This window comes from Notolepis coatsorum (assembly GCF_963971535.1).
Source record: "Notolepis coatsorum genome assembly, chromosome: 10".
In the NCBI taxonomy this organism is placed as follows: Eukaryota; Metazoa; Chordata; class Actinopteri; order Aulopiformes; family Paralepididae; genus Notolepis; species Notolepis coatsorum.
In genome coordinates this window covers 97109613-97137427 of record NC_140174.1, presented here as the reverse complement: position 1 = coordinate 97137427, position 27815 = coordinate 97109613, and the positions used below count along the sequence as shown (strand labels likewise).

Sequence of the window (27815 nt, the reverse complement as noted above, 5' to 3'; positions counted from 1 at the left end):
ATCGCCATTCCAAATATCGATCGTGTTTATTGATTCAGCGTTGGGTGCTGGAAATACATAATCCACGCTGTTCTGAGGGCCGGCCATCAATTTGGGTCTCTTCAGTTGGCTTGACTGAAAAGTAAAATGAGGAAACTGGCCGCCCCCCCTTCATCAGTCTAAACCAGGGGTCGGCAATAGGCGGCCCGTGGGCCGAAATTGGCCCGCCAGCAATCATTTCTGGCCCGTCAGTTTATTTAGAGAATATGATATTTATTTTATTTATCATATTATTTTTATTATATGCATACTTTATGTTTTATCCATGTTGAGAGTGAATAACAGATATAGGCAGTGAGGTGCAATGTACCGTATATATAGGCTTGCTCAAAGTGAGGTGGACAGCGTGTGGTGCTGAAATGGGAAACACGAGTCCATGAAATAAAAACACCAGTTCAGTAAGTCATTCAAGCTTTATCTTTACTCATGACTGATGGCACCACACATGCATGTGAACAGTATTGCAATTAAAAACAATGCAAACACAATGCAATTAACTTTAAACAAAAAGAGTGCTTGAAGAAGCTCCTGAAATGACGGCGCTATAGGTATTTGAATTATGAGACATTCGGAAGTCCATTAGCTCCATTTCCAGTGCAGCCTCATCTAACAAGGTTAACTATCATAATCGATCGTCCCACTATATTCCTTTATCCGTAATTGATCAGTCTCCCCAGTTAGTAGCTAGATTAATATATTTAGCGGAAGTGTCAATAATCGATCGCGGGGGATTCCCCAATCTGGATGCGTCAGCCACAGTCTCCTCCATAGACCAGACCGTCTCATTTAACAAGACGAGGCTTGTTTGAGATTCAATAAGTATAATAATAAGTAAGACAACGGATAAGTTTAACGAATTCCATATAAATCGATAGTTTTAACATTAAACATTCAACATTAAACCGGTCCGTGGCCGTCAGATAGACGGTTGCGCGCGCGTAATGTAGGATAGACAGATAGAGAGGTGCTTTATAATACAATGGAAAAAAGTTTACAGTTTATTATGCCACCTATGCAGCTCGTTTATTTTGACAGAGTTAAACATTTTTCACTATCATTATATTAAATTAGCCATTGTTTTTGGTTCTGGCCCGCCATTCAATGGCTTGGGAAAAAATTGGCCTGCCGCCAAACCTAATTGCCGACCCCTGGTCTAAACTAATGGGGTGCAGTTACACAGGGAGAGACGATAGGGGGCGGTATCTTCCCAATTGAGCTCAGAGAGACTCTGCAACACTAGCGTGAGGCTCGATTGATGAAATATGAATTCAAATCGCCAATAAAAAAAAAGACAAACAAACGCTATATAGCGTTGCCGGCACTCAACTGGCGGCATTCAGGCCTGTGGCCTTAACCTCTGTGGTTATGAAGTCATTTGAGAGACTTGTTAAGCAAGAGCTCTTGGAGTGTTGCCTGGACCCTTTGCAATTTGCAGACAACTAAATGTCGAAAGACATGTGTATTGATTTTAGACAATCTCCACTAGCTCCTCAGAGTAGAGTCATTAATGGCCAGACAGTGGATTTGGTGACTACTTATAAATATCTCGGTTCCATTATTGACAATCGTGTGAAATTTGATTTTAATACGGAAATGGTGTGTAAGAAAGGTCAGCAGCGCCTCTTCCGTTTAAGGAAGCTAGCAAATTTTCAGGTGGATAAGTCTTTGATGATTTAGTTCTACAGGGCTTTCATAGAGTCTGTTGTTTCCTTTGCTGCCATTTGTTGGGATGGAAACCTTGGCGTTCGACAAAAGAATGCCCTTATAGCATGTTTACATTTTGTACTTGATATTCATTAACATGTGCTGTCCCTATCAAATAAACTATCAAATCAAATTAACGGGGTAGTGAGGGGGGCTAGCAAGACTGTGGGGGTACAATTTAGCTGTCTGGGTCATATATATGATGAGCAGGTGCTCAAGAAAGCGTCATCTATTAGAGCAGACAGCTCTCACCCCCTAAATCCGGAATATCAATTATTGCCTTCCGGCCAACGTTTAGAGACCCCTGCAGCTAAAAGCAATAGGTATATAAATTCTCTTTTATAGCTACCTCCATTCGTGCCATCAATAAGGAAGCAGGAGAAGGTAGCTTTGAGGTGGGTGGGTGGGGGAATGGTTGTAGTTGCTTATTTAGCTGTTATCATTATCTGATCTTGTGACCATGTACATGTCTGTCTATGTTCTTCTTGTTTATGTATGTTTACTGTGTTTTTGGAGTTCTTATTATCTCCTGTAACATGAATTGCCCAGTTTGGGACATATGAATATACTGGACTTGACTACCTAAAAAAAACATGTGGGGTGGCGTCATGCAAATGGGATCAAGACCCGAGGCTTTACTCACATGTGGCCCTTGAACTCAAACTGGAAGAGGTTGTTGGTGATCTTGGCTCCGCTCTGTCCGGAGAACACGAACATCTTGTCCCTGCACACGGCCACAGGGAAGTTACAGCAGGACGGGGGGATCTCACCACTCTGGTCAATCTGAGAGACAGCAACGGCAGACGTTACTATAGGAGGCTTGTTTGTGCGCTGTGCATTCTAGTCCAACTATGTGGCTGCTTAGATAGTCCTCTCGATGAGGGTTGCACGATACACCCATACTAGAAACGTATTGAGATACCCAGCTGTTAAAAGCGGTCCAATATAAATGTTATTAGTATCGATACTTTTAGAATAATACGCCTGATGCCGTATTTTCTATGAGTGGATGCGTGACCGGAGCAGTGTGTGTGTGTGAGAGAGAGCGCACGCTTTGCATGAGTGGCCGTGTCAACAGTATCGGCTGAACACACACCAAGGCATTTAGTTAAATAGGCAAAAATAGATGCAAGTAAAGATTCTATACTACAAGCCGACAGTTCGATGACCTAAACTAATGTTAGCTGCTAATTTTCTTTTACTGTGCTATCATTTTATAACCGGTATCGTGATACATGGGCTGGATATCGCTATCGAAGTAAAGGTTTTGGTATCGTGACAACACTACTCTCAATATGCATGTGCTCAGTAAGAAGTTCTTTATACTGGCCTCCTCCCAACAGGCATGCTCTCGATCCTGCAGATTGATCGTCCACATGTCATTCAATCTGTATGTAAAGGAAAACACAATACCATGTTATTATTGTCCAATAATGCATCAATACACCAAATGCGACAAGATCTGAAATCAAACCTACCTGGCATTCCCATCATAGCCAGCAAATATCCATAGCTTATCATTGTAGACTGTGGCCCCATGTGCGGACCTGGCCACTGGCAAACTGAAACGCAAAGGGACAAAGGGATGATGAATAGCGTCATGGTAAGATATACTTTGTGGTCCGTTACTGGCTATAAACTATGTTTTAGAGTATTAGTATTTCTCTAGTATTAGAGAAAAACAAAAACATCTGCCCTGTAAATATAATACACACACCTACTCCTTGTGGTGTTTTATCATATTACCTGCCCTCGACTTTCCACTCTGTCCATTGTCCAGTTGCAAACTTGTATTCAAAAAGGTCGTTTTTGTTTTTCAAGTTGGAATTTGAGTAGATATCTCCAGTGTAGCCCCCTGAAATACAACAAATACATTACATCATCGCTATCAATCATCGTGTTCAAATACAAACTGAGTGACTGTTCATTTTAAAGGGCAAAGGCTGAACAGAACTCACCAAAAACAAACATGCTGCTGCCGTACACCACGGCTGAGTGGTGATATCTGGGTGCAGGTGGAGTTCCAGTGGTAAAAGCTCTGTAACAGATGTGATCATCATCACCATTATTATTATCATCCCAGTTATCATTATCATCATCAATCAATCATCACTTTTTCCCTCTTTTTGGTAGCAAGTGTTTTATTTGAAATGTTATGATATTGTAAGAAAGGGGCATGACTAGATAAGCTATGCTTCCTTCTGCCCCTTCTCCCACTCATCCTTGTTTGTTTTTCTAGGTATGAAGAGAAACTTGTTTGTTTATGTTTACATTTGTCTTTACTGTGATTTGTATGTTTGTTTTGTTCCAATTGAATAAAGATCAAAGTCATCATCAAGTTTCTTTATTAGTTGTCTTGTCATACAGAAATACAGAATACTTTGCATGAAATTCTTCTTTCTGTTTTGCTCCTGAGAGTGTGCTAGATAATAACAAGATAGTATAAAATAAGTATAATATAGTATAAAATAGAAAGTCAAGAACGTAAACAAGTGTAAACAACAAAAATGTTCAATATATACAGTATATACAGTGCAGGTACAGTACAGTGTAGAAATGGTGATGTATAGCTTAGCTTGTGGTGCCACCTTGTGGTGGTGAGGTGCAATGAGGTGCAATAAGGAATGAGATTGATGTGTACATTTCCTCACCAAATTTCCTCACCAATAATATAAATATAAAGTGTGTTAGTGTCTAAAGTGGTAAAGTGGGTGCTACAGTGTGTTGTTTATTTAAAGTGAGTGTGTGCGTGTGGATGTGTGTGCTGTGGGTGTATTGATGGTTTGTTATTGTTCATTGTTCATTGAGCATCCTGATGGCCTGGGGATAGAAGCTCCTTCTGAGTCTCTCTGTACTGGCCATGAGACTCCGGTATCGCTTGCCTGACCGCAGCAGTTCAAAGAGGCAGTTGTTTGGGTGGCTAGGGTCTTTGATTATTCTCTTAGCCTTACCCATGCACCGCTTGTTGTAAATGTCTTGGAGAGTGGGAAGCCCACCTCCAATTGTGCGTTCGGCTGAACGGGCCACTCTCTGTAGTCTGCTATGGTCTTGTGCAGTGCTATTCCCAAACCAGGAGGTGATATTGCCAGTCAGGATGCTCTCTATTGTGAATGAGTAGAAGTTCTTGAGGATCTTCTGACTCACGTTGAACTTCCTTAAGCGCTTGAGGAAGTAGAGGCGTTGCCGTGCCTTCTTGATAACACTGTCAATGTGTGTGGTCCATGTCAAGTCCTCGGATATGTGGACTCCGAGGTACTTAAAACTGTTCACTCTCTCAACCGGTGCCCCGTCGATGCTGAGGGGGCTGTAGTCCCTGAACCCCGACCTCCTAAAGTCCACAATCATCTCTTTTGTTTTGCTGACTTTCAGGGAGAGGCTGTTCTCTTGACACCATCCCGCTAGAACCTTTACCTCTTCCAGGTAGGCCCTCTCGTCGTTTGCAGAGATCAGGCCCACCACTACTGTGTCGTCAGCAAATTTGATGATTGTGTTGTTGTTCCGCTGTGCCACACAGTCATGTGTGTACAGGGAGTAGAGGAGGGGACTCAGAACTAGGGATGGGTACCGAATTCGGTTCTTTTGAGGTACCGAACCGAAACACGTCAGTACTACCGAGTATCGATTCAAGTGAGATACAAAAAAAAAAAAAAAAAAGTACCGTTGGGTACCGGTATCGATTCACAGGTACCGGTATCGGTTCAAATGTGAAAGGTACCCATCCCTACTCAGAACACAGCCCTGGGGGGCCCCTATGTTGAGAGTGATGGATGAGGAGGTGCAGTTGCCTGCTCTCACCACCTGGGGTCTGCCCTTCAGGAAGTCTAAGACCCACTGGCAGAGGTCATAGTTCAAGCCCAGGTCCCTGAGCTTGGCTATGAATTTGGAGGAGACTATGGCAGGGCTGTACGTTAACTTTTTTTGCACATAGCACTGGTGCTACAGAGGTTGATAGTTTTGTAGCACAGGCCAAAATCTTGTAGCACAAGTATAAAACGTGTTATATTTGTAACAGTCACAAATGTGCCTATTGTATTTGGTTATTTAGTTGCAGTGCCATGTTTGGCTGTAATTTTCATGCTGACAGGTTGACGTCACACAGCCAGACACGTTACGTGTAAGGAATTATGGGATTTGGTGTTGGGTGTATGGACTCTACTAGGGGTGAGAATCACCAGTTTCATCACGATACGATATTGATTCTTTGGACAATGATACGATATTTGCCGATATCTGCCACGATACGATACAATGCAGGTGCCTGCAATCGATATGAGATGATATCATAAGCCCATTTAACACAATCAGTAACATTTAGATCAACTCAAAAGGTAACAACAAATATAATTTGGAAAATAGTTTAGCTCTTCCAGACATTTAAATGAAAAACTATTTATTGTTTTTAATACAAATAGACCTCCTGTTCACTATAAAGTGCCACGTTTTGATATATTGAGCTTTAAACTTTAATAAAAAAAATTTGGAACACGCAACCTAAAACCCCTTCCTCTCCCAAACCGTTCCTGCAATTGTTTTATGTTGCATGATGATCATGCATACATTTATGTATTGTATTTTTTATGTTTAAATATCAACATCATCTGTCCACCCTCAGTACATTTACTATCAATATAATATACTCGTCTGACTTCATGATCATATATTTTCAAACGCGCACAGACACAGAAGGGAGAATGCCCCCCCCCAGGCCCCACTCCTTCCCAGTCCCCACTCTGCTGTTCTGCGTTATTTTTATTTTTTATTTTTTGGTCTTTTTCCCCCTCCATTTTCCTCCGATTTTCTCCCATCCCAATGTTAGTCGTATGCCAATTCCCAGTCCCTTCCTGGTCGCTGCGCACTTACCCCCCACAGACAGATCATCTGGGAGAGTGGAGGCTACCACGTGCTTCCTCCGACACACGTCCAGCCAATCACCGCTTCTTTTCACCTGGCAGCGCGGATTCTCATTGAGAGGGCGTAGCGTGTGGGAGGACCACACTATCCCCCTCACGTCCAATCCGCGCTTAGCAGGCGCCCCGACCGAACTGTAGGAGTCGCTGTTTACAACGACCCGGACCCACCCCGCCAGCTTCTCCCACCCTCTGATACAGCCAATTGTATCAGTGCAGACGGCCAGCCAAGCTGGTGACAACCCCGGAGCTGTGAGCTGGATTCGAACAGGCAAATCCAGCTCAGCTCCGGGGCTGGTGACGAATGCAATCTCCGCTCGGCCACCTAACCGCCCCCTGTTATTTCTAAACCTAGCCGCATTTCTGGCAGACGCTCTCTGACTGACACTGACTGACGGTCTCTGATTGGCCACTGACGCGTTTGCCCAATCGCGTGACGAGCTGTGTCTTTGCCCATTTCCACGTCAAACAGCCTGCAAACTACCTGGCGTTCTATCGCCATGCTCTAAGACAAACTCTAACCTTAACCAACTTCGAAAGAGTGCCTAAGCTTAACCGTCGAAAGAACTTGCCGTCACGCTCTAAGACAAACTCTAACCTTAACCAACTTCGAAAGAGTGCCTAAGCTTAACCAGTGTAGAAACAGGCGTCGGCCAATCAGAGAGCGTCTTGCCAGAAATGCGGCTAGGTTTAGAAATAACGCTGATGTTCTCGGTCGCTGTGAACAGGGTTTTAGCTTGTTATTAGCTTATGCTAACGGGACGCGTGAATATTAAAGGCAACCAACTTGTGTTCAGCTTTTCGTTCAGCGTTTCTCTGATTGGCCACACGGCCAATCAATCAATCCACTAGCACACGCCCTTGCGGCAAGAGAGACGCGGCAAAAGCGCTGGTCGAACCAGCGGTGTTCTGTTGTGTGACTGTACTACAGCGGTGTTCTGTTGTGTGACTGTACTAAACTCTTCCACCACATGACCGACATTTGACATACAGTACACCTCCTATCTATGTTGGGATTATGTTTGGTCATGACAAAACAATAAAAATCGCTACTGTTAGTAAGCTGCCACCACCCACTTCAATGACAGAGCTCTCATATTTGCGAATGCATAAACTATATCTTAAATTATGGCGATGTGTCTAATATGGCTGTCGCAAAGTCATTGATAAGCGACAGCCATATTAGACACATAGCCAGTATTTAAAATACTGGATATAGTTTATGCATTCGCAAAATATGAGAGTGCTTGTCATTGAAGGGCTTCCTACAACGGAGGAACGGCCGCTGCTGCTGCTGGAGCTGAACCGAGTCAAGCCGCGGGCGGCACACGGAAGCCGGGGAAAAAACAACCGCGTCGCCCCGCTGGCTCTTCAGCAAGCAGCCTCCACAGCTCCAGTTAACCTAATTTATACCGTAATGAATCATTAAAAAATATACCGTTAACTGGAATATGTCGTTTCTTTACACATATGTTGGATTATGTAATTGGGTTTTCATGACAAAACAATAAAAATCGCTACTTTACATCAGGGTGAACGCTGAACCGAGTCAAGCCGCGGGCGGCGCACGGAAGCTGGGGAAAAAACAACCGCGTCGACCCGCTGGCTCTTCAGCAAGCAGCCTCCACAGTTCCAGTTAACCTAATTTATACCGTAATGAATCATTAAAAAATATACCGTTAACTGGAATATGTTGTTTCTTTACACATATGTTGGATTATGTAATTGGGTTGTCATGACAAAACAATAAAAATCGCTACTTTACATCAGGGTGAACGCTGTTACACTGCCACCACCCACTTCAATGACAGAGCTCTCATATTTGCGAATGCATAAACTATATCTTAAATTATGGCTATGTGTCTAATATGGCTGTCGCGAAGTCATTGATAAGCGACAGCCATATTAGACACATAGCCATAATTTAAGATATAGTTTATGCATTCGCAAAATATGAGAGCTCTGTCATTGAAGGGCTTCGTTCTACAACGGAGCACGGTCGCTGCTGCTGGAGCTGGACCGAGTAGAGCCGGCGGCGGTGCACGGAAGCCGGGGACAAACCACCTGTTACAAAGGATCAGATTAAACCGAATATATATATTTATTGATTGATATATATTGCATAATATTTGTATATCGTTTGATATCCCTTGTATATTCCTTGTACATATACACGGAATATCCCTTTAGCCTAGTACAGACCATAATATTTCATTCTCCTATTGGACAGCGGTCCACAGGCGCCAAGGCCATGCCTCCAGAGTCAGGTTCAAAGCCACCGTCAAGACATGTCTGTACATGCCCGGCCTTGCCCAAGAATACGAGACAGAAATGAGGTTGGCACTAGATTGTTCGCCGTGCATATAAATATGGTGCAGGTGAATACAGAAGTAGTTCGAGTTACCCAATAAGTTGAAGCCTCACCCACGATACGACGTGCGGTGAAGTATGGCCCGTTTGGCCCCAAATAGAGCATTGAGACCGCGTGCGAATTAATAACTGAATTGTCAGAGTTTGGCGCTATACCGTCGAGTGCGACATATTTCGATTAAGTCAGTAATAGTCTATTTGTGTATAGTGTATCGTGCGGCTAAAGTTCTACAGTGACCAGCATCACCAACGCCTCCTCGTATCAGCTAGAGTGCTTATCCAGGCTGGGCTGCTTCATGGCGCTTTCACCCGAGGAGCCCTAGACGAGAACCGTGTGGACATGTACACTGGATTAATCTACCCGACGACTACATAGCCCTTTGCGGCTGGATTATATTTGCTTTTGGTCCTGTGATTAATGGAGCGGAGAATCGCCGACGCCTACACGTGTGGGATTTACCCTGTGAGGAGCCACGTCGAGTCTGCGCCTCAGAGAGCCTGAGGCAGGCTAGCTTTCTTCCCTGTGGATCTACAGGCTACGGAGAACAGCTGTATTCGTCTGCGGATCAAGATCTTATTGCACCGTCTCCCGTACTCGGAGTCTCTTTATCATCGTTGACCCAGGCTCTACTACCGACAGATACTCTACCCCTGCTGGCTTACAACCGGGGGGACCCTTCCAGTATCTCCCGCTATATATTACTAGTGCACCATAGATATAATTCCCTAAGATTCAGGTTGTATAATTACCTCCTGCGTAACCCGAGAATGGACATTCATTATTGATTTGCCTACGCACATTCCTTTGCCTTATAAGCGCATTCAAAGTAAGTAGAGAAGTATATTATGTACCTTTTGCTGCAATAAATACTTAATTACAACTTTGTGAGGAACCGATTCATTGTGGGAAGTGTTCATCATATTCATATATCATGTACTGTATGGCCAGTAATTAAAGTACATAAGACGGTAGTGGTTTAATGATACCATACTTATTAATACAGTCAGGGAATTGTACCCCTCAGTTACACCACCGCATCGCCCCGCTGACGTTAAAAACACGAAATAACGTTACTGATGTACAGTGACACCCAGAGTTTCTAGTTACAGTAGTGACGCGTGAATCGAGATAGTCCTAACACTGTAACAGTGTTTATTATTAAGAGTCAGATAGTCCTAACAGTGTTTATAGTCCTAACACAGTGTTTATTAGTAAGAGTCAGATAGTCCTAACAGTGTTTATTATTAAGAGTCAGATAGTCGTAACAGTGTTTATTATTAAGAGTCCTAACAGTGTTTATTATTTCATAACTGTATGGGCTTTGTTTATACATGTACAGTGACGAGTGAATCTACCGTTGGTTGTTAAAAACGCGAAACATAATAATCAGTCAGCAGCGCTCCACTGCTACCGCAGCCCAACACAAGTGCGTTGGAACAGCAGCCCAACACTACACAAGTTGGTTGCCCGCGCTGCCGCGCTTGCTCTTTGGATTTCATTTGGGACGTGGGACGGCTGCGCTTGCCTGCGCGTGGGGGCGCGCGGCCAATCAGAGAAAAGCCGAACACAAGTTAGTTGCCTTTAATATTCACGCTAACGGGACGTTAATTCCGGTCTTAAACACGACGTGGTGTAACTGTGGCCATTATATGGTTTCATCATTTATATGTTATTTCAGTTTGTAAGTGTAATATTTGAGAATGTATTTATGTTTCATTTCTTATTTTCTTTATTATTTAATTTGCTACAATTTATAATATATTCATTTTGACGTCTGGTCATATATGGTGTCCCGTTAGGCTGCTGTCGTGTTTTTACCTTTGGAACTGATTAAGACACCTGCGAGCAAGCGGCAGGGATGGTCTGAGACTGGGACTGATTAAGACACCTGCGAGCAAGCGGCAGGAATGGTCAGAGACGAGTTGTACAGGCTCTCTAAATTCTAAGAGTGTACCACTATGTGTAGTGTACCACTATCAAGACTGTTACCAAGAACAGAAGAATAAGACCCCTTTTTATGTAGCATGCAGCCAACGAGGTATTTAATGTTTGTTTGTATTTTGCTTTTCTGATGTGTTGTTTTCATACCGTGTATATTATTGTTTGTGTTGACCTGACGCGACGTATGTTTCTGTTTAAGTTTTCACGGTGGATTGGAGGACCAAGCCTTTAATAAACCCGTCGAAAGGAAACCACTTGTGTCTGCAGTGCTTGGAAGGAGTTATAGTGAAAACTCGACTGTTCATCGATGCAAGTGGGCGATGAAGCAAGTCCAAGTTTAAGGCCGGCGTCCAGCGGACCTTCCCCGACAATTGTTTGCTGCGCTGCCTGCGTGCCGACATCAAAGGGACAGATGAGTCACAAACAATACGCACTACACGCATAAACACAAAGAAGAAGATGCACACCGTATAATGAGCAGTGTTTCAAGATAAAGCCATAAAGGACTTGGACATTATAAGTTAAGAGTGGTCAGGTCAAGAAGAGTGCTTTGTAAACGTTTCTATAATATATTTGACTGTGAATTCTAATTACTGTGGTGTGCGTGCTAAAAACATTTCGACTTATTTGCCTATATAATTTAACTGAAGCTAACCATTTGTACACATTAAGGTGTCAACGTTAAAGTATAAATATTTTCTGATTGAACACACATTTCTAATTTAAAGTGTGTTTTGGAAATTATAACCTATAAAAGGCACGTATAATTTATAGGTGAAGGCTATTATTGGCATCTAATATTCATGTTCCTAAGCGTTCTGAAGTGCTTAATATATATGTAGAGGTTATTGTGAAAGCCAATTGAATTAAGCAATTTGATTTATTCGGATAGTACCGCATTTAATTCAAATTTGAGTACAACACATGTTAAAGGTTTAAAGGTGTATTTACTATTTTTTCTTTACAAATTTTGGTCAATTTAAAGTAGTGATTTACAATGACAGAGCCAATTAGGCCTGCAATTGAAGTAGGGGACAGTGTTAGGGATAGTGCAAATTCCCAAGACCGACCTGAAGAAGGTCAGGAAGAAGGTGCTGAAGCCCAGCAAGAGGTACCAAAACGATCTCAAAGAACCAGAACTCTAACAGAGAAGGGTAAAGCAATGCAGGAGGATAAGATCAAAGCGCTGCAACAAAGATTTAATTACATTTACAATAAATGGAGGACACAAGTTAAATCTTCTAAAGGTCCGTTATCACAATCAACAGAACATTTGTCTGATGAGCTGCTTACTGATATCATTACAGATGTCACAGGTCTTTCTAATGATGTGCAGCATATTTATGATGAACTACGTGACATCACAACTCCAGACCAGGACACACGTCTAAGAGTGGATCTGTGTGCAGGGATTTCTGAGATAATTGTGTCCAGAGCCACATTTAGACTGGGGGGAAGTGTGTTAGAAGAAAGAGAGAAAGAGTGGCCAGAAGCAGGCTCTCTCTTTGACTCAAGCACCTATAAATCTGGTTCTGCCACTTCTTCCAGGAAAAGCGCCTATAAATCTGGTTCTGCCACTTCTTCCAGGAAAGGCACCTCAGTGCATTCAAGCAGTTCTTCTGTAAAGCGACGAGATGCTGTCGCTGATGCTGCTGCAAGCCAAGCTGTTCTGGAAGTGTTAAAAGAACAAGAAAAAGAACAATTGGAAATGCAGTGCCTAGAAGCAGAAGCTAAAAAGAAGCTAGCTGATCAAGAGGCAGCAGGCATAAAGCGTCGTTTAGAACGAGAAGCAGAAGAGGTTAAACGTCGTTTAGGACAAGAAGCAGAAGAGCTTGAACGAAGAACAGACGAGGTTAAACGTCGTTTAGGACAAGAAGCAGAAGAGCTTGAACGAAGAATAAAGAGAGGAAGAGGAAGCTAAATTTAAAGCTCAACTGGAAGAAGAACAGGGAGCTATACAAAGGACTCTGGAGGAAAAGCGGAGAAAGATACAGCATTTGGAGGCAGTGAAAGGTCTTAATGCAGCACGAGCAAGAATTCTTGTGTACGATCAAGTGGAGGCCACAGAAGAAGAGCGGAAAGACGTACTACTAGAACATGAGAGGGTAGCAGACAACAAAGTGCCTGCTCCCACAAGTCCTGTCCCTGTATACGTCTCCCGTACCACAAGTTGTGACCACCTCCTCAAATGACAGTACAGCAGAGCTTGTTAAGATGCTGGCAGGTGCTTTAAGTGTCAACAGAATTCCAATTCCTGAACCTTCATTATTCAGTGGGGACCCATTGAAATACAATGACTGGAAACTTTCCTTTGAAATACTGATTGATCAGAAGAGCATTGAAGACAAGGAGAAGATATACTACCTCCGTAGGTATGTAAGTGGACAAGCTAAGAAAGCACTTGATGGCTATTTCTTACTCGGAACCAAATCTGCCTATGTTGAAGCATGGAAGATTTTGGAGGAGAGATATGGAAATCCATTTACAATAGCAAAGGCATACAGAGACAAGCTCCAGGCATGGCCCAAGATGGGATCTAAGGACAGCTTTGAGCTCAGAGAGTTTGCAGACTTTCTCAGGAGTTGCGAGGCTGCCATGGTCAACATCAAGGCATTGGACATTTTAAATGACTGTAATGAAAACAGGAAAATTCTTTTAAAGTTGCCTGATTGGCTAACAGCGAGATGGAACAGGATGGTTATCCAAGAAGAAGAAGAGCGTAACCAATTCCCCTCCTTCAGCCAATTTGTAAAGTTTCTGACAAGAGAAGCGAAAATTGCCTGCAACCCTGTTACATCACTACAGTCACTAAAACAAGGTGAGACTGAAAAACCAAAAAGCCCAAGATATCAAAGCTTTGGAGCAAAGACACTAACCACAGGTTCCAATGAAAAGACTGTTATAACATGCATTTTCTGTGAGAAGTACGGGCATACTTTGCAGACAGAATCAAATTTGTTCAAACCGGAAAGCTATGTTTTGGTTGTCTCAAGTCTGGTCACTACTCAAAGAGCTGCAACAGTAGGAATGTTTGCGACATGTGCCACAAGCAACATCCTACATGTCTGCATGAGGAGCGAGCCAAAGAAGGACAAAGACCACCACAAGCTAAGCTAAATGAAGACAAGCCAAGTACAAGTCAACAATGGTACAAAGAAAGACCTCAATCAACACAATGCAAAGAAACAACCACAAACTCTACTTCACATAGAGTAATACTTCATGAAGCTAACACACAAACAACTGCAATAATTTAATTCCTGTGTGGCTTTCATCCACGACTCAACCAACACAAGAAGTCCTTGTTTACGCTCTGTTGGATTCTCAAAGCGACACAACCTTTGTTATAAGGGAAGTAGCAGAAGCGTTGGAAGCAACCAAAGTCAAGGTCAAAGTCAAGCTCTCTACTATGACCTCAAGAACCACAGTAGTAAGCTCTGAAAGAATAGACAACTTACAAATCCGTGGCTTTTACTCTGGTAAGAAGATATTGTTACCACCAGTCTATACTCGGGATTTCATTCCAGCCAACAGAACATGCATACCAACAGATGGAACTGCAAAAGCGTGGTCCCATCTAGAGCACCTCCAAGGAAAGATTGCACCTATGCAGGACTGTAAAGTAGGTCTGCTCATTGGGTACGACTGCTCACAAGCCCTGCTTCCAAGGGAAGTTGTGTCTGGCGAAGAAAGTCAGCCTTATGCACAGCGTACAGACCTTGGCTGGAGTATTGTTGGCCATGGGAATCCCTGTGTAGACATCGGAATCAGCCATTGCATAGTATTGAGACGAGTAACAGCAGGTGTGAAACGTTCTGTTAATCTCAAGACTGAAGTACACTATGTGAGCCGAACCCAAGTAAAAGGAATGACTCCCTCAGACATAAGAGTTCTTGAATCAGACTTCTCAGAAAAAACTGGAGAACATGACCCTGTGTCTCAAGAACATATCAAGTGCCTGTCGAAGTTGAGAGAGACCATCACGCAAAAGAACAATGGTCACTACGACATACCGTTACCATTCAAAGAAAAGGAAAAGAAAAGAAAAGGGAAAAGAAAAAAGAAGAAAAAACGACCTGTCGGAGAACTCAAGGTGGGAGAAATTAAGGAAGATGATCCTGAACTCCACAAGGCTTTTGTGTGCAACACTAAAGCAAAGGAAAACAGATCATCATTGGATCGCCTACAGAGATTCTCGGAATGTGTCAAGTGTAGAAAGTACAGAAGATGTACTGAAGGACAAAGAGGGGGTGACTTACCACAAGATCGGAAGCAACTCCACCCTTCACTTACGCTGGCATAGACTGCTTGGCATAGACTGCTTTGATCCGATCTATGTGGAAGGGAGGAAGAATCTCAAAATACATGATCTCTTACTTACCTGTCTATGTTTAAGGGCCATACACGGGGTCAGATGGTAGGGTGAGAAAATTGAAATTGCTGGTGAGTGACACCACCGTTGACAAAAAAGGGAAACCTACAACTAAAAGAGTGTTCCTTGATAGACCTGTACAGAAGGTTGTAACGCTACTCGAAGCAGACTAATTTAATGTTTTGCCTAAAATTTATGTTAATAATGATATTTACATTTAGTCATTTAGCTGACGCTTTTATACAGGGCGACTTACAAGTTCTGTACAAGTCCCCAGGAGGGGCACAACTAGCGGCTGAATGACCACAAGAAATATTTAATTTAGAAGATAACCAAATTATGTTCAGAGAAATCCCACGTGTGTGCGATTTGGTGGGAGTGTAACTGGCCATTATATGGTTTCATCATTTATATGTTATTTCAGTTTGTAAGTGTAATATTTGAGAATGTATTTATGTTTCATTTCTTATTTTCTTTATTATTAAATTTTTTTATGTAGCATGCAGCCAACGAGGTATTTAATGTTTGTTTGTATTTTGCTTTTCTGATGTGTTGTTTTCATACCGTGTATATTATTGTTTGTGTTGACCTGACGCGACGTATGTTTCTGTTTAAGTTTTCACGGTGGATTGGAGGACCAAGCCTTTAATAAACCCGTCGAAAGGAAACCGAAAGCTTTCCCCCCGTCCCACAAAATAAAATGCTCAGGGAGCCGCACAACCTATTTACCCTTAAAATGAAGATAACACAGTATAACGTTTTATATATCCCCAAGCATACCCCACATTTAGCATAAAACGCCTGACAATTGCATACCCAAAGTAATTTGCGATTTATTATACTTTATACTTATAGCACACAGTTTGTTTCATTAATGGGATTATAAAGCAACAAAAAGAAAAATTTTGACTTTTTATTGCTGTTTTTACCTGTTATAACAAAGGAAAACCTCAAACTCTTATGAAGAGGAGAAAAAATACTGGCTGTGTAGACCTATTTTTAAATAACACAGAAGAGGAGACAAAACACTGGTGTCTGTAGACCGAGTTTGAAATAAAACCCTGAACTATTCAGGTATATTGAGTCCTTCCCTTATTTGTGGAACATTTATAAAATAAAAAGTAGTCCACTTTGAAAAAAGACTACCATGTGTAGACCTACTTTGAAATAAAACACAGAAAATGAGAAAAAACACTGGCATCTGTAGACCTACTTTGAAATAAAACCCTGAACTATGCAGCTCTATTAGAGTCCTTCCCTTATTTGTGGAAAATCTATAAAATAAAAAGTGAATTTTTCGTTGTAAGCCTTTTGTTGACTAAATATCTTAGTTGATGAAATATTTGTTCATTTCAGTGTCACAGTATGACATCGATCTCCAAAATAAAAGAAAAAAAGAAGTCAAATCTTTTTTTTTTATTATTATAATAATTTTTTGGGCCAGGGAGCCGCAGCTGATTGGCTAAAGAGCCACATGCGGCCTCGGAGCCGCAGGTTGCCGACCCCTGGCTTAACCAGTGTAGAAACAGGCGTCGGCCAATCAGAGAGCGTCTTGCCAGAAATGCGGCTACGGAAAGTATAGACGCAGCTGTCGGAGCCATAGTTATTATAGCTGGAGCTGCGCTTAGGCGGAAATGAGACCCGCGACAAGATATAATTATAAAAAAAAAAAAAAAAAAAAAATTATCATTCTTTCCAAAAGAAAAGAGGCCTAGAAGCGTGGCTAACGCTAATGGCACGCATACCAGAGGCTAACTGCCTATGAAAACAGGCACAGAGGCACTGAAAGAGGATTTCACCCATCTAATGAACACACTAGACTAGACAAATATCAAGATGTATCCATCAGTGGACCAATTGCATGCTTTTGCAGAGGACAAGAAGCCTTCAGTCGACTCCTTCAGACATTACGCACCCCCCACAGCCCAAATGGAATGATAACAAATATAAAAAAAAAATTAAATAAAAATATTATACTTTTTTTTTTAAGTAGACCAATAGTCGACTAACGGCAAATTTTGGCCAATCCTAGTCGACCATCCAAATCCTTAGTCGGGGACAGCCCTAGATGCTGGTGTGTGCAGCACATGAGCTATGGCGTCCTCCGTTGACCTGTTGGGGCGATATGCAAATTGCAGGGGGTCCAGGTTGATGGGGAGGGAGGAACAGATGTAGCCCTTCACTAGCTTCTCAAAGCACTTCATGGGTATGGAGGTGAGAGCTACAGGGCGGTAGTCCTTGAGGCAAGCGGGCTTGGATTTTTTGGGTACAGGGATAATGGTGGACTTCTTCAGACAGGTGGGGATGACAGCCTGTTCTAAGGACAGGTTAAATATGTCAGTGAATACCGGGGCCAGTTGGTCGGCACAGACTTTTAGGACACGGCCGGGGATAACGGCCGGGGATACCGTCCGGTCCTGCTGCCTTCCTGATATTCACTTTCTTAAAGGTCCTCCTCACCTCATGTTCTGTTATCCTGAACACTGAGTCTCCATCGGCAGTGCCCCCCCCCCCCCCCCCCCCCCTCCATTGCAGTGGTTTGTAGGCTGGTGTTGTTATTCACAGCCTCAAACCTCGCATAGAAGGTATTGAGATAATTTGCCAATTGGATGTCACTGTTCAGCTTGAGGGAGGTGCCTTTGTAATCTGTCATCGTTCTGAGGCCCTGCCACATACCTCTAGAGCAGGGGTCTCAAACTCAATTTACCTGGGGGCCGCTGGAGGTAGAGTCTGGGTCGCATCAAATATTCCACAAAAAAAGGGTTTCAAGTATTCAAAAAAATTATAATACACTGATCCAATCTTCTCAATCTTTAGCAATAACATTTCAGAACATGAACAGTTTTTCAGAACATGAATGGTTCTTCAGAACATAGGCTTCTCAGTGGTGTCAGTGGACTCATCCACAGCTATGGAAATGCACTGTGAATTTTTTTTTATTCTATCACAAAGCTGTTTAATCAAATCACCAGCCAGTATTTCAGTTATTCTGGTTGCTGTGCGATCTGAGGGAGATTTGCTTTTGTTTGCCTTCAAACATGGTCTCCATCACTCAGTCAAACATTATTTTCAAATTGCCACCCTTCCCAAGAGCTACCGTTTCTTGGCATATAGTCACATTGGTTTGGTGCTGGGACTCAGGATGAACGCATATTTTTTTAGGGATGCACGATAATTATCGGGCCGATAATTATCGGGCCGATATCAGCAATTATGATGTCATCCCGATATATATATATATATATATAATAAATTTTTTGGTTAAAAGAAATCCGGTGTGGGTGGATTTGGATGAAGGGCGCTTGTTTTTATTATAGCCTCCTCCCGTTTTGCCAGTACTGTGGTAAAACTGATAGCGTGTGGTTTAGGAACAGGGTTTCACAAATCCAGCGCTCCCTTTCTTGGCTGTGACGTAGTCACGTTACATTCGGAGACAGACAGTCGATCTGCCAATTACGTCCCACCGCTTGCACCCACCTCTTCTTCTTACCACCAATCAGAAGCTCTCGTTCGTTTATTTACCTCCGGATTGTCAGCCATTACTCTACTCGGAGCTAACGTTATCTCCCCGCCAGCCACATTGACAAGTACCAGCGCTTATACATTACTGGCAAATGTCTTGTTGCACTTGTGGCAACGAGCGTTGTCAGCATCGACTTTAGTAAAATAGACCCAGACTTTTGAACGTTTTGTTCTGTCCGCCATTATGAGAGCAGAGCTGTCTGTACTCGGCAGCGCAGCACCTGTGTGTGTGTGTGTGAGTGAGTGAGTGAGTGAGTGAGTGAGTGTGAGTGTGTGTGTGGGAGGGGAAGAGAGGAGAGAGCACAGCAGGCAGAGAGCACAGAGCTCCCCGCGCAGGCAGAGACACCGAGGGCAGGAGAGATATAGACAACGGCCAACAAGATTAGTTTGAGACGTTTAAATTCCTCAAAAAAAACTCCATAATTTCTCGAGTACCGATAGCAGTAGCGATGACGTTGGAGCTTATAAATACTAACAAAAAAAAATGTTTTGATAAAAAAATATATATATACATTTAAAAAAAATATATTATAATACAATAAATATCGGTTATCGGTATCGGTTATCGGCTTGAGGAGCATAAAGTTATCGGTATCGATATCGGTGTCAAAAAATCAATATCGTGCATCCCTAATATTTTTCAGTCCATTCACCTTTGAATTGCAGTCGACTTTTCTTTTACTGACCATCTTTGAAAATGGCATATTTTTCTGCTGGCTGCCTGCTGGCGAAACTAGGCTACTAGTAGCTACATTTATCTCACGGAGATAAAACTGGGAGCGAGTTTACTGTAGATGCGCCGTCAACTGACTTGGACTGAAAGAGAGAGACGACTTGCATTCCGTGAAGACCCGCCCTACTCCCCTACTCTGCATCTGATTCGCAGACTGTGGGTGAGGGGGGAAAACGCTGACGGGATGCTGAATGTGATTGGACCAGACCCATACACAGACACAGACAGTGGCAGTGCAGCCGGACATGCAGAGCACTGCTCGCAGTCAGAGGAGATAGCGAGGATGCATTTGCCTTCCACTTTACTTGATATCACTCCGGAATCACGTTTCAACCAAGTCACTAACATAACGTTGCTGTCATGAGCCTGCGCTATGGTAGCCTACAAGTGATCAAATAAATAAAACGTCCAAATCTCGCGCAACGACTCGGCAAACAGTTGCGCACAGGCCGCATTAACACTAAACTTTGATGTCAAGTAGGGGGCCGCAAAATATCTTCCCTCTGGCCGCAATTGGCCCGCGGGCCGCGAGTTTGAGACCCCTGCTCTAGAGTCAGCCTGTTCATATTGAAGTTCAATTTTATCCCTGTAGCGCCGTTTTGCCTCTATTACTGTCCTCCTTACGTTGTATCTCGCCACCTTGTGGTCATTCATGTTGCCTGTCATAAGTCCATCGTTGTATGCTGAGGTGCGCGCTTTCAGAGCCTCAGACGGATTTGTCCACCCAGGGCTTTTGGTTTGGGTAAACTCCAATTGTGGTAGAGGGGATTGTTTCTTCTACCAAAGTACAAACAAAGTCCAGCACTGTTTCCGTGTAGTCATTAATATTGTCAGTGTTGTCGCGGAACACACTCCATTCTGTACATTCAAGTGCAGACTGGAGCGTCTCCACCGACTCTACAGTCCAGCGCTTAACCTCTCGCGTTACTAAAGGGGCGCGCTTGAGACTTTGTCTGTACTCCGGTAGAAGAAAGATGGCGTCATGGTCTGATTTGCCGAAAGGACTGGCAGCATGAGACTTGTACCCGCTCTTAAATTGCGAGTAGCAATGGTCTAGGATATTCCTGCCTCTGGTGGAACAAGTCACATGCTGATAGAAATTTGGCAACACTTTTCTCAGATTAGCGCTATTAAAATCACCCGCAACCACAATAGCAGCGTCAACATTGGCTGTTTGGAGTTTGTTTACCTCGTCGTGAAGAACTGAGTGCCGCTCCTGTGTTTGCGTGGGGGGGAATATACACTCCAATCAAAATGGCCGATGTTAATTCTCTCGGGAGAAAGAATGGTCGGCACTTTATAGCTATGTACTCCAGGTTTGGGGAGCAGTGGTTCGAAAGCTCCTTCACGTTTCCTGGGTCACACCAGTTGTTAATCATGAAGTAGGGCTGGGCGATAAAACGATAACGATAACTATCGCGATAAATTATTTCCTCGAAATAAACATGAAACGTGGTCGCAAAGTTTCGATCAGGGAACAAACTTAACTTTTTGACTTACCAGCCATTTTTGGCTGGTAAAAATTCTGCCTGGCTGGTAGTTTTTAAAATCTACCAGCCAGGCAGAATTTTTACCAGCCAAAAATTATAAATAGCTTTTTAGTATATCGCCATGTGTTATTATTACTATAATACTCTCATATGCTATTTTCAATTAATATCATAAACAACATAAGGAATATTAGCATAATTTTGAGTGGACTGAAGGAATGAGTCAGTGTTAATAGTTTTAAATGCAAATAATTTATTGAAACATAGAAGTGGGGTCGGGACACATCATATTATGTTATGAATTGAAAATGGGGGACCCTGATGTAAACAAGACAAGTCTTTCTCTGGTCTGCATCCCCTTAACAATTGTATGTATTGAGCTGTACTGTACCCATTCTGCAATCTGTTAATAAACTTTTCAATCAATCAATCACACACTGTTTCAACTCACCACCCCCGCATCATATTGTAGTCTAGTCCGTCTTCAAACTTCCACTCCTCTCGAAACTTTTTTATATTTGAATATCAACATTATCTGTCCATCCTCAGTAATCCTCAGTTTACTATAATATACTCCTGACTGACTTCATCGTCTTTCCCCCCCCCCCCCCCCCCCCATTTCCCTTTCCTCAGTCCACACTGTGTGCTGTTCTCTATGGCTCTGCTCTGCCTCCGATAACGTAACGTTCATTTCGGGCGATGTGGGCATAAAGGAATGGCGACGGTGCAAAGCATGTTAGATGCACTTGACCCTTTGTGAGAAAAAAGTTGAAGTCTGTTGAAGTGAAGTCCAAACATTAAATCTCTTCTGTCATAATGTCCGGTGAAAATAATTCCCTCTAAGCACAATTTGATTATTTGAATTGTATTAAAATAGGCTAAAATTAAATAGCCTATGCGATGAACAAAACAATCATTACATTTGTTTCATCGTTGCTTCACCAAGCAGGTCTAATAATGACAACGATGTTGTCAGCGGGAGCTTGGTGCTGGATTTTGCGAGAAGCATCCAGCTGCAGAGCCACAGAACCCACCAGCTGTGCCCGCACAGTGCAGTACTCTAATTCAGCCATTGGCAATACAGCTGTTGGGTGGGGGGCGCTGCTGAGCGGTCCCCAGACCAGAGCTGAAAACACTGCTGCTCTGTGGCTCTGCAGCTGCATGCTTCTCGCAAAATCCAGCAACAAGCTCCCGCTGATGCAGTGGATTTTGTTAGCCGCCAGGTGGCGGGCAGACCTTAATTTCTAGTCGCCAAACATTAAATCTACAAGCCAATGGCGCTTGGCGTGTGGCTATTTTGTTCCCTGGTTTCGATATATCGATTTTCCAAGCTTGGATATGAGCACACGCACTAACAACCAATCAGTGAAGGAGATGGCCGACAGCGAAAGAGACACGCTACCTCTGCCTCTGGGTAGTAAACAAGGCTGGCTAGGATAATTACCTTGCACACCGCTATTTTATAGTTTACGTGCCGAGTGGGTGTGTGGCGTCAATTCTGAGGCCACGGTTAGAGTAGTGTGGGGTATGCGGTGGACGTCGTTGCAATGTATTGGGGCGGAACGGAGTATTTTATGGTGATAGTTAGTACATTGTCATGGGATAAACCCGTTGCTCTGGCTAACTGCTAACGTGCGCGGACTGATGACGACATCAACTCGAGACATTCGCAGCAGCAAAACACCACATTAGAAACAAGGCTGGCTAGGATAATTAGCTTGCACGCCGCTATTTTATAGTTTACGTGCCGAGTGGGTGTGTGGCGTGAATTCTGAGGCCACGGTTAGAGTAGTGTGGGGTATGCGGTGGACGTCGTTGCAATGTATTGTGGCGGAACGGAGTATTTTATGGTGATAGTTAGTACATTGTCATGGGATACACCGCTTGCTCTGGCTAACTGCTAACGTGCGCGGACTGATGACGACATCAACTCGAGACATTCGCAGCAGCAAAACAAGTCTATTAATAGCCCGTCCATCGGCGCCGGGCATAAGAAGTTAATTAAACTTGACAGAAATTATATCGATGATAATTATCGATATCGAATTATATGAAAATAATTCTATCGCGATAACGTTTTTGGCCATATCGCCCAGCCCTATCATGAAGGCTATTCCACCCCCCCGTTTTTTACGGATTCTTCTTCTGTGCGATCCTTTCGGTAAATGAAAAAGTGGTCGGCCGGTTGAATGGCGTGGTTTGGGACGTCCGGCGTCAACCACGTCTCAGTGAAGCAGAGAACATTACAGTCCCTAATGTCTCTTTGGAATTGGATCCTTGCTCTGATGTCGTCCAGTTTATTTTCGATTGATTGCACATTGGCCAACAATATGCTGGGCAATGGCGTTTTGTGCCTCCTGGATCTCAGTCTGTTTCGGACACCTTCTCTCATAGGCGGCGCGTATGTAAGGCCAGGGGAGGCAATGCCGACCCAAACGCCCCAGTCTGCGCATTATTATAGGCAGCCTACGATGTGTGTGTGTGGGCTTCTGCAGCCGGTGGTGGTGACAATACACAAGGGTCGGCCAACCAAGGTGTCAATCGGCAGTAGTTGTGGTGGCCGTTAACATTCCAGACTGCAGGCAGTAACCAATCACGCCGCATCATCAAACTAACCGATGCCAGTCTGGTCTTCAAAACCTTCCATGGTCTAGCCCCACCCCCACTTTCCGATTTTTCACCTCCAGGTTCGCGTGTAGTCTTTTACCAACAAACTTGCAGTTCCGCGTTCGGGTTCAGAACTGTTGCACCGGGTGGCGTCTATTCGAATCCTAACGCTAATTTCCATTAAGGACATGTACATTTAGCAAATCAGCCCTCTCCGTGAGAGCTGCCAAGACCTGGAACTCCATTCCAAGTTAAATGCCGCCTGGGCATAACACGGATCACCTGAGGCCGAGGGCATGATGAGACTGAGTCTGAGTTAATCAAACCGTGGAAACATTTTAGAGCTACTATGTACATTGTTTTCAAAGCATGATGAGATCCAAATTACGGAAAACGTTTCCTTCATTGCCGTCGGCACCGCAACTTGTGAACGGCCTTTCCCAATGAGGCGCATCCGAAAGAACAACAATATGCGCCAGGAGAGACGGTCAACTCTGAGTCCGCTTCACATTGAAAGTGATCTCACAGACAAACTTAAAGCAGAAAAGATCATTGATGCGCGAAACGTCGCATTTTTTTTTGTTGCATTAAGGTAAGACAATGGTTAACACTTTGGTTGCCTTGGGTTAAATTCATGATATACCATAGGTTGCCGGCTCTATTTGTCTATGGAGAAGTACCCCTTCTTTGCATGGCTATAACTTTTTAAATTCTATTGCTACATTGCCATTATTAGGGCCCATTCAAAGTCCTATATGTATTGTTCATTGTGTAGCAACGTTAAACTTTTTCATTCACATATTCATAGTAAAGTATGGTCTAATGTATAAGTATGTTTTCATCTCTTTCTGCAGCTTTCTCCAGAACGTGATCTATAGCCCCAAATGCATTATATTGATGATGCAATACAGTTTTATGGCAATCAGCGCGATATAAAAAATTCCAACTAGACGTACTTCTAGAAGTTACTACACGTCATCTGATGTTGACCGGATGGGCTAGGGGGCGTTTATAATTCCGTGGGCAGCGTTATACCAATCATCTAATGTGGGTCAAATGTTGATAATAGCAGTTAGTATCGAAGACGGTAACGTTACACGCTAAAACTCACCCCAGTCTCCGCGCGCCGTTGGGCGATCATCGTAGAGTAGAAATCTTATCATTATGGGATGTAAATTTACCCGGTCCATCTCCAGCTTGTATAATGGTATATACGTCCAAATCATGTTGTTTATCGAGTTATTGGCAATCGATCACTGTGTAGCGTGACGAGCCAGAGTCCCGGGACCTATAGCGAGTGCCCGGAAGTAATACGGACGTCTAGCACAACCTCTATGGCACATCCTGTTAAGCGATTGCGCCGATCGGCCACCAGATGGCGCTCCTGAACCGCCAGAGAGCTCAGTGGGTCCTGCTGGTGGATCTCAGGCCAGCGGAGGGGACATATGAATCCGATCGCAGATTTTTGAAATATTGATATAAGGACACTGTACAGCGTCCTCCGGCAACTTGAGCATGGCCGGCAATGACGTCTAAAGACGTTTCATGGCAGCCAAAGTGTTAATCATATTGGATGACTTCATTTGAACAATTAATTTGCACTATATGAAATGAGTGGGGCTCGCTGTAGTAGCCTAGTATACGTGGGTGTGTAGTAGTAGTATGACGTCACATCAGAACCTGGACAGCACCGTTTGCGTGCAAGCAAAAAAGAAAGGGAACATTTTGCTCGCTCTGCGCGGGTCCCATCCCATCTATAGCCTACCCTAATGTTCAGCTCACCCGCTGCCTATGCCTGCTCTCTTTCCTCGCCTTCTCGGCTTCTCCCCCCTTCCTTGCGTGGGCCGAGATCTGGTCCTGTTCTACTCAAGATCTCAGCAGGCCATTGTTGTTGCTCAGCGAGCCGATCCAGAGAGCAATCCAGTTGGTAAATTTTCCTTAATCCAATGTCGATGACACATTAAATGCACCAACAGCTGGTACAAACAAAAAACTCGTAAAACTATACATTTTAACAAAAGTAAGCAGTCTCGTCGGAGCACACAGATGGGCAGCCGGACGTAGCACTGGCAGCGCCATTTTCACTGCCATTTTCACATTTCATCATCATCACCATTATTATCATCATCCATTCAAACATTATCTAGGCCCAAACATAAAGTATGGCCTCATTAGCAGCCTGCTGTATTGATCCTTCTTACCGACACCATGAGCAATCCTTCACGTCGAAGCGCAGTAAATCATTCAGCATGTTTTTCCTACACAGAGGGCAGGGAGAGACATGCGATCAAGAACTGGTGGTAAAAACGCAATAAATAAACAAACAGCGAATTAATTACTATAACAAACAGTTACAACACGCACCCATTGTCTCCTCCAAACACATATATGGCATCTCTGTAGGCCACGACAGTATGCTTGCTGCGCCTGGATGAAACCAAAGGAGTGAGGTTGAACACACAGCCATCAACTAGCTGAACCAGAGATACAGGGAGAGAACCAGAGAACATTGTTCAAATCAGCTGTCGACATGTTCACTTACCTAGCGCCAACAAACTCGTCACAAGGAGGAAGTCTCCTCCAACGATGGACAGTCTCAAATGGGCCAAAATTAAGCGTCAAATATTCCACGCTGTCTGAGCAACTGTGGTCGAAATCAACACTTGGTGCGACTTTGGTCGATTTGCAAGACATTGTTGCTATGCAAATAGCTAAAGCATCACATTCAGAGCCACGTCCCGAGTCGATTCCATGGTCAACGCTAATTATCAATGAATTAATCGGCTTCCAGTTAATCCTGCAAACTGCTTCCCATATGGCTTCAATTTCACCAAGACGGTTCACACATAGGGGATGGTGCCGAATGATATCCAGTCCACCACCGAACAAGCTAACGTTGGGTTACTGACTGTTTTGAATTGAAAAAAAAAAAAAGCTGGCTAACGCGTTGTGTCACTTACGTACCGCTAGAGACTGTAAAAAAAACAATATTTGCATTAAGAATGTACGTAAAGTTTGGCTACGTATATCCGCTATCACATCTAGTGTTCTTTGATAGCTCACTGACAGTTTATTTAATAAAAAATAAGCAAAGTATCCCCCGCTATGGTCGTCGTAGGTAGCAAAACAGGAGCTGTCATCAAGGACCAAAAACCGCCCACACGCTGAGTGGATGTTTTGCTGTAGCTAGCTCACGCGAGCGGCGTCCAATAGGGGGTATCTGCAGAGCCGCACAGCCAGGCTGGACGGGTTGGAGGCGGTCTGGACGCCTGTAACTGTTCCGCAACTGTAAGTTACTTCCGGGGTAGGCCTGATTGGCCCCGACAGGCACGTGACGCGCAACTTTCTCTGCCGCGCGGCACGCTCCGCGGAGCGGAGCGGCAGAGCTTGCGGATTATGTAACCGCCCTAATCCGGCATGATTTTCATTCGGCGCTTCAGCTCACCTGGCAGAGCAGCGGTCCTGCGGTCCTGCGGTCCGTTGTTGACGAGTTCGAATCCCATCAAATTTTTTTTTTAACGTGATTTTTTTTTTAACGTGTATTCTTTCGCCGGTTAAGGTTAGGCATGGTTAAGGTTAAGGTTAAGGTTAGGCATTGTTTCGGAGTTGGTTAAGGTTAGAACGGTTAAGTTTAGGCGCTGTTAAGGAGCTGGTTAAGGTTAGAGTTTGTCTTAGAGAATGGCAATATTCTTTCTATGGTTAAGGTTAGGCATGGTTAAGGTTAAGGTTAGGCATTGTTTCGGAGTTGGTTAAGGTTAGAACGGTTAAGTTTAGGCGCTGTTAAGGAGCTGGTTAAGGTTAGAGTTTGTGTTAGAGAATGGCAATAGACAGCCTATTTCCGCGCGACAGCTCTCAGCAGCCTCGTTGCGCGTCCTGAGTTTGCCGCGTCACGTGCCTGTCGGGGCCAATCAGGCCTACCCCGGAAGTAACTTACAGTTGCGGAACCGGTACAGGCGGTCTGGACAAGTATTAGTGGTCTGGACAAGTATTTGCACTACTGCGCACCATTTTCAACTTCACTTTCGTCTCGTTTACATAGGTACATAGACAGTAATGTTACATCTAGACATTTATGACATGTAATAATAGAGTAAACTTGTAAATAGACAGTAATGTTACATCTAGACAT

The 27815-nt window shown here is 43.6% G+C and overlaps 1 protein-coding gene across 2 annotated transcripts in view; it reads right to left on the bottom strand.

The window, feature by feature from the left end:
- The window catches only part of lztr1 (leucine zipper like post translational regulator 1), a 43506-nt gene extending 16681 nt beyond the window's left edge, over nt 1-26825 (bottom strand). For both annotated transcript variants that reach the window (XM_084322507.1, XM_084322508.1), the window contains exons 1-8: nt 26229-26825; nt 26051-26113; nt 25888-25944; nt 3702-3781; nt 3490-3598; nt 3222-3305; nt 3074-3131; nt 2387-2526 (exon numbers count right to left, since the gene is read on the bottom strand). In XM_084322507.1, the coding sequence (XP_084178633.1) occupies nt 2387-2526; nt 3074-3131; nt 3222-3305; nt 3490-3598; nt 3702-3781; nt 25888-25944; nt 26051-26113; nt 26229-26380 (743 nt within the window). In that variant the 5' untranslated portion in view covers nt 26381-26825. The remainder of the gene's footprint in view (nt 1-2386; nt 2527-3073; nt 3132-3221; nt 3306-3489; nt 3599-3701; nt 3782-25887; nt 25945-26050; nt 26114-26228) is intronic.
- Between the last annotated feature and the right edge of the window lie 990 nt (nt 26826-27815).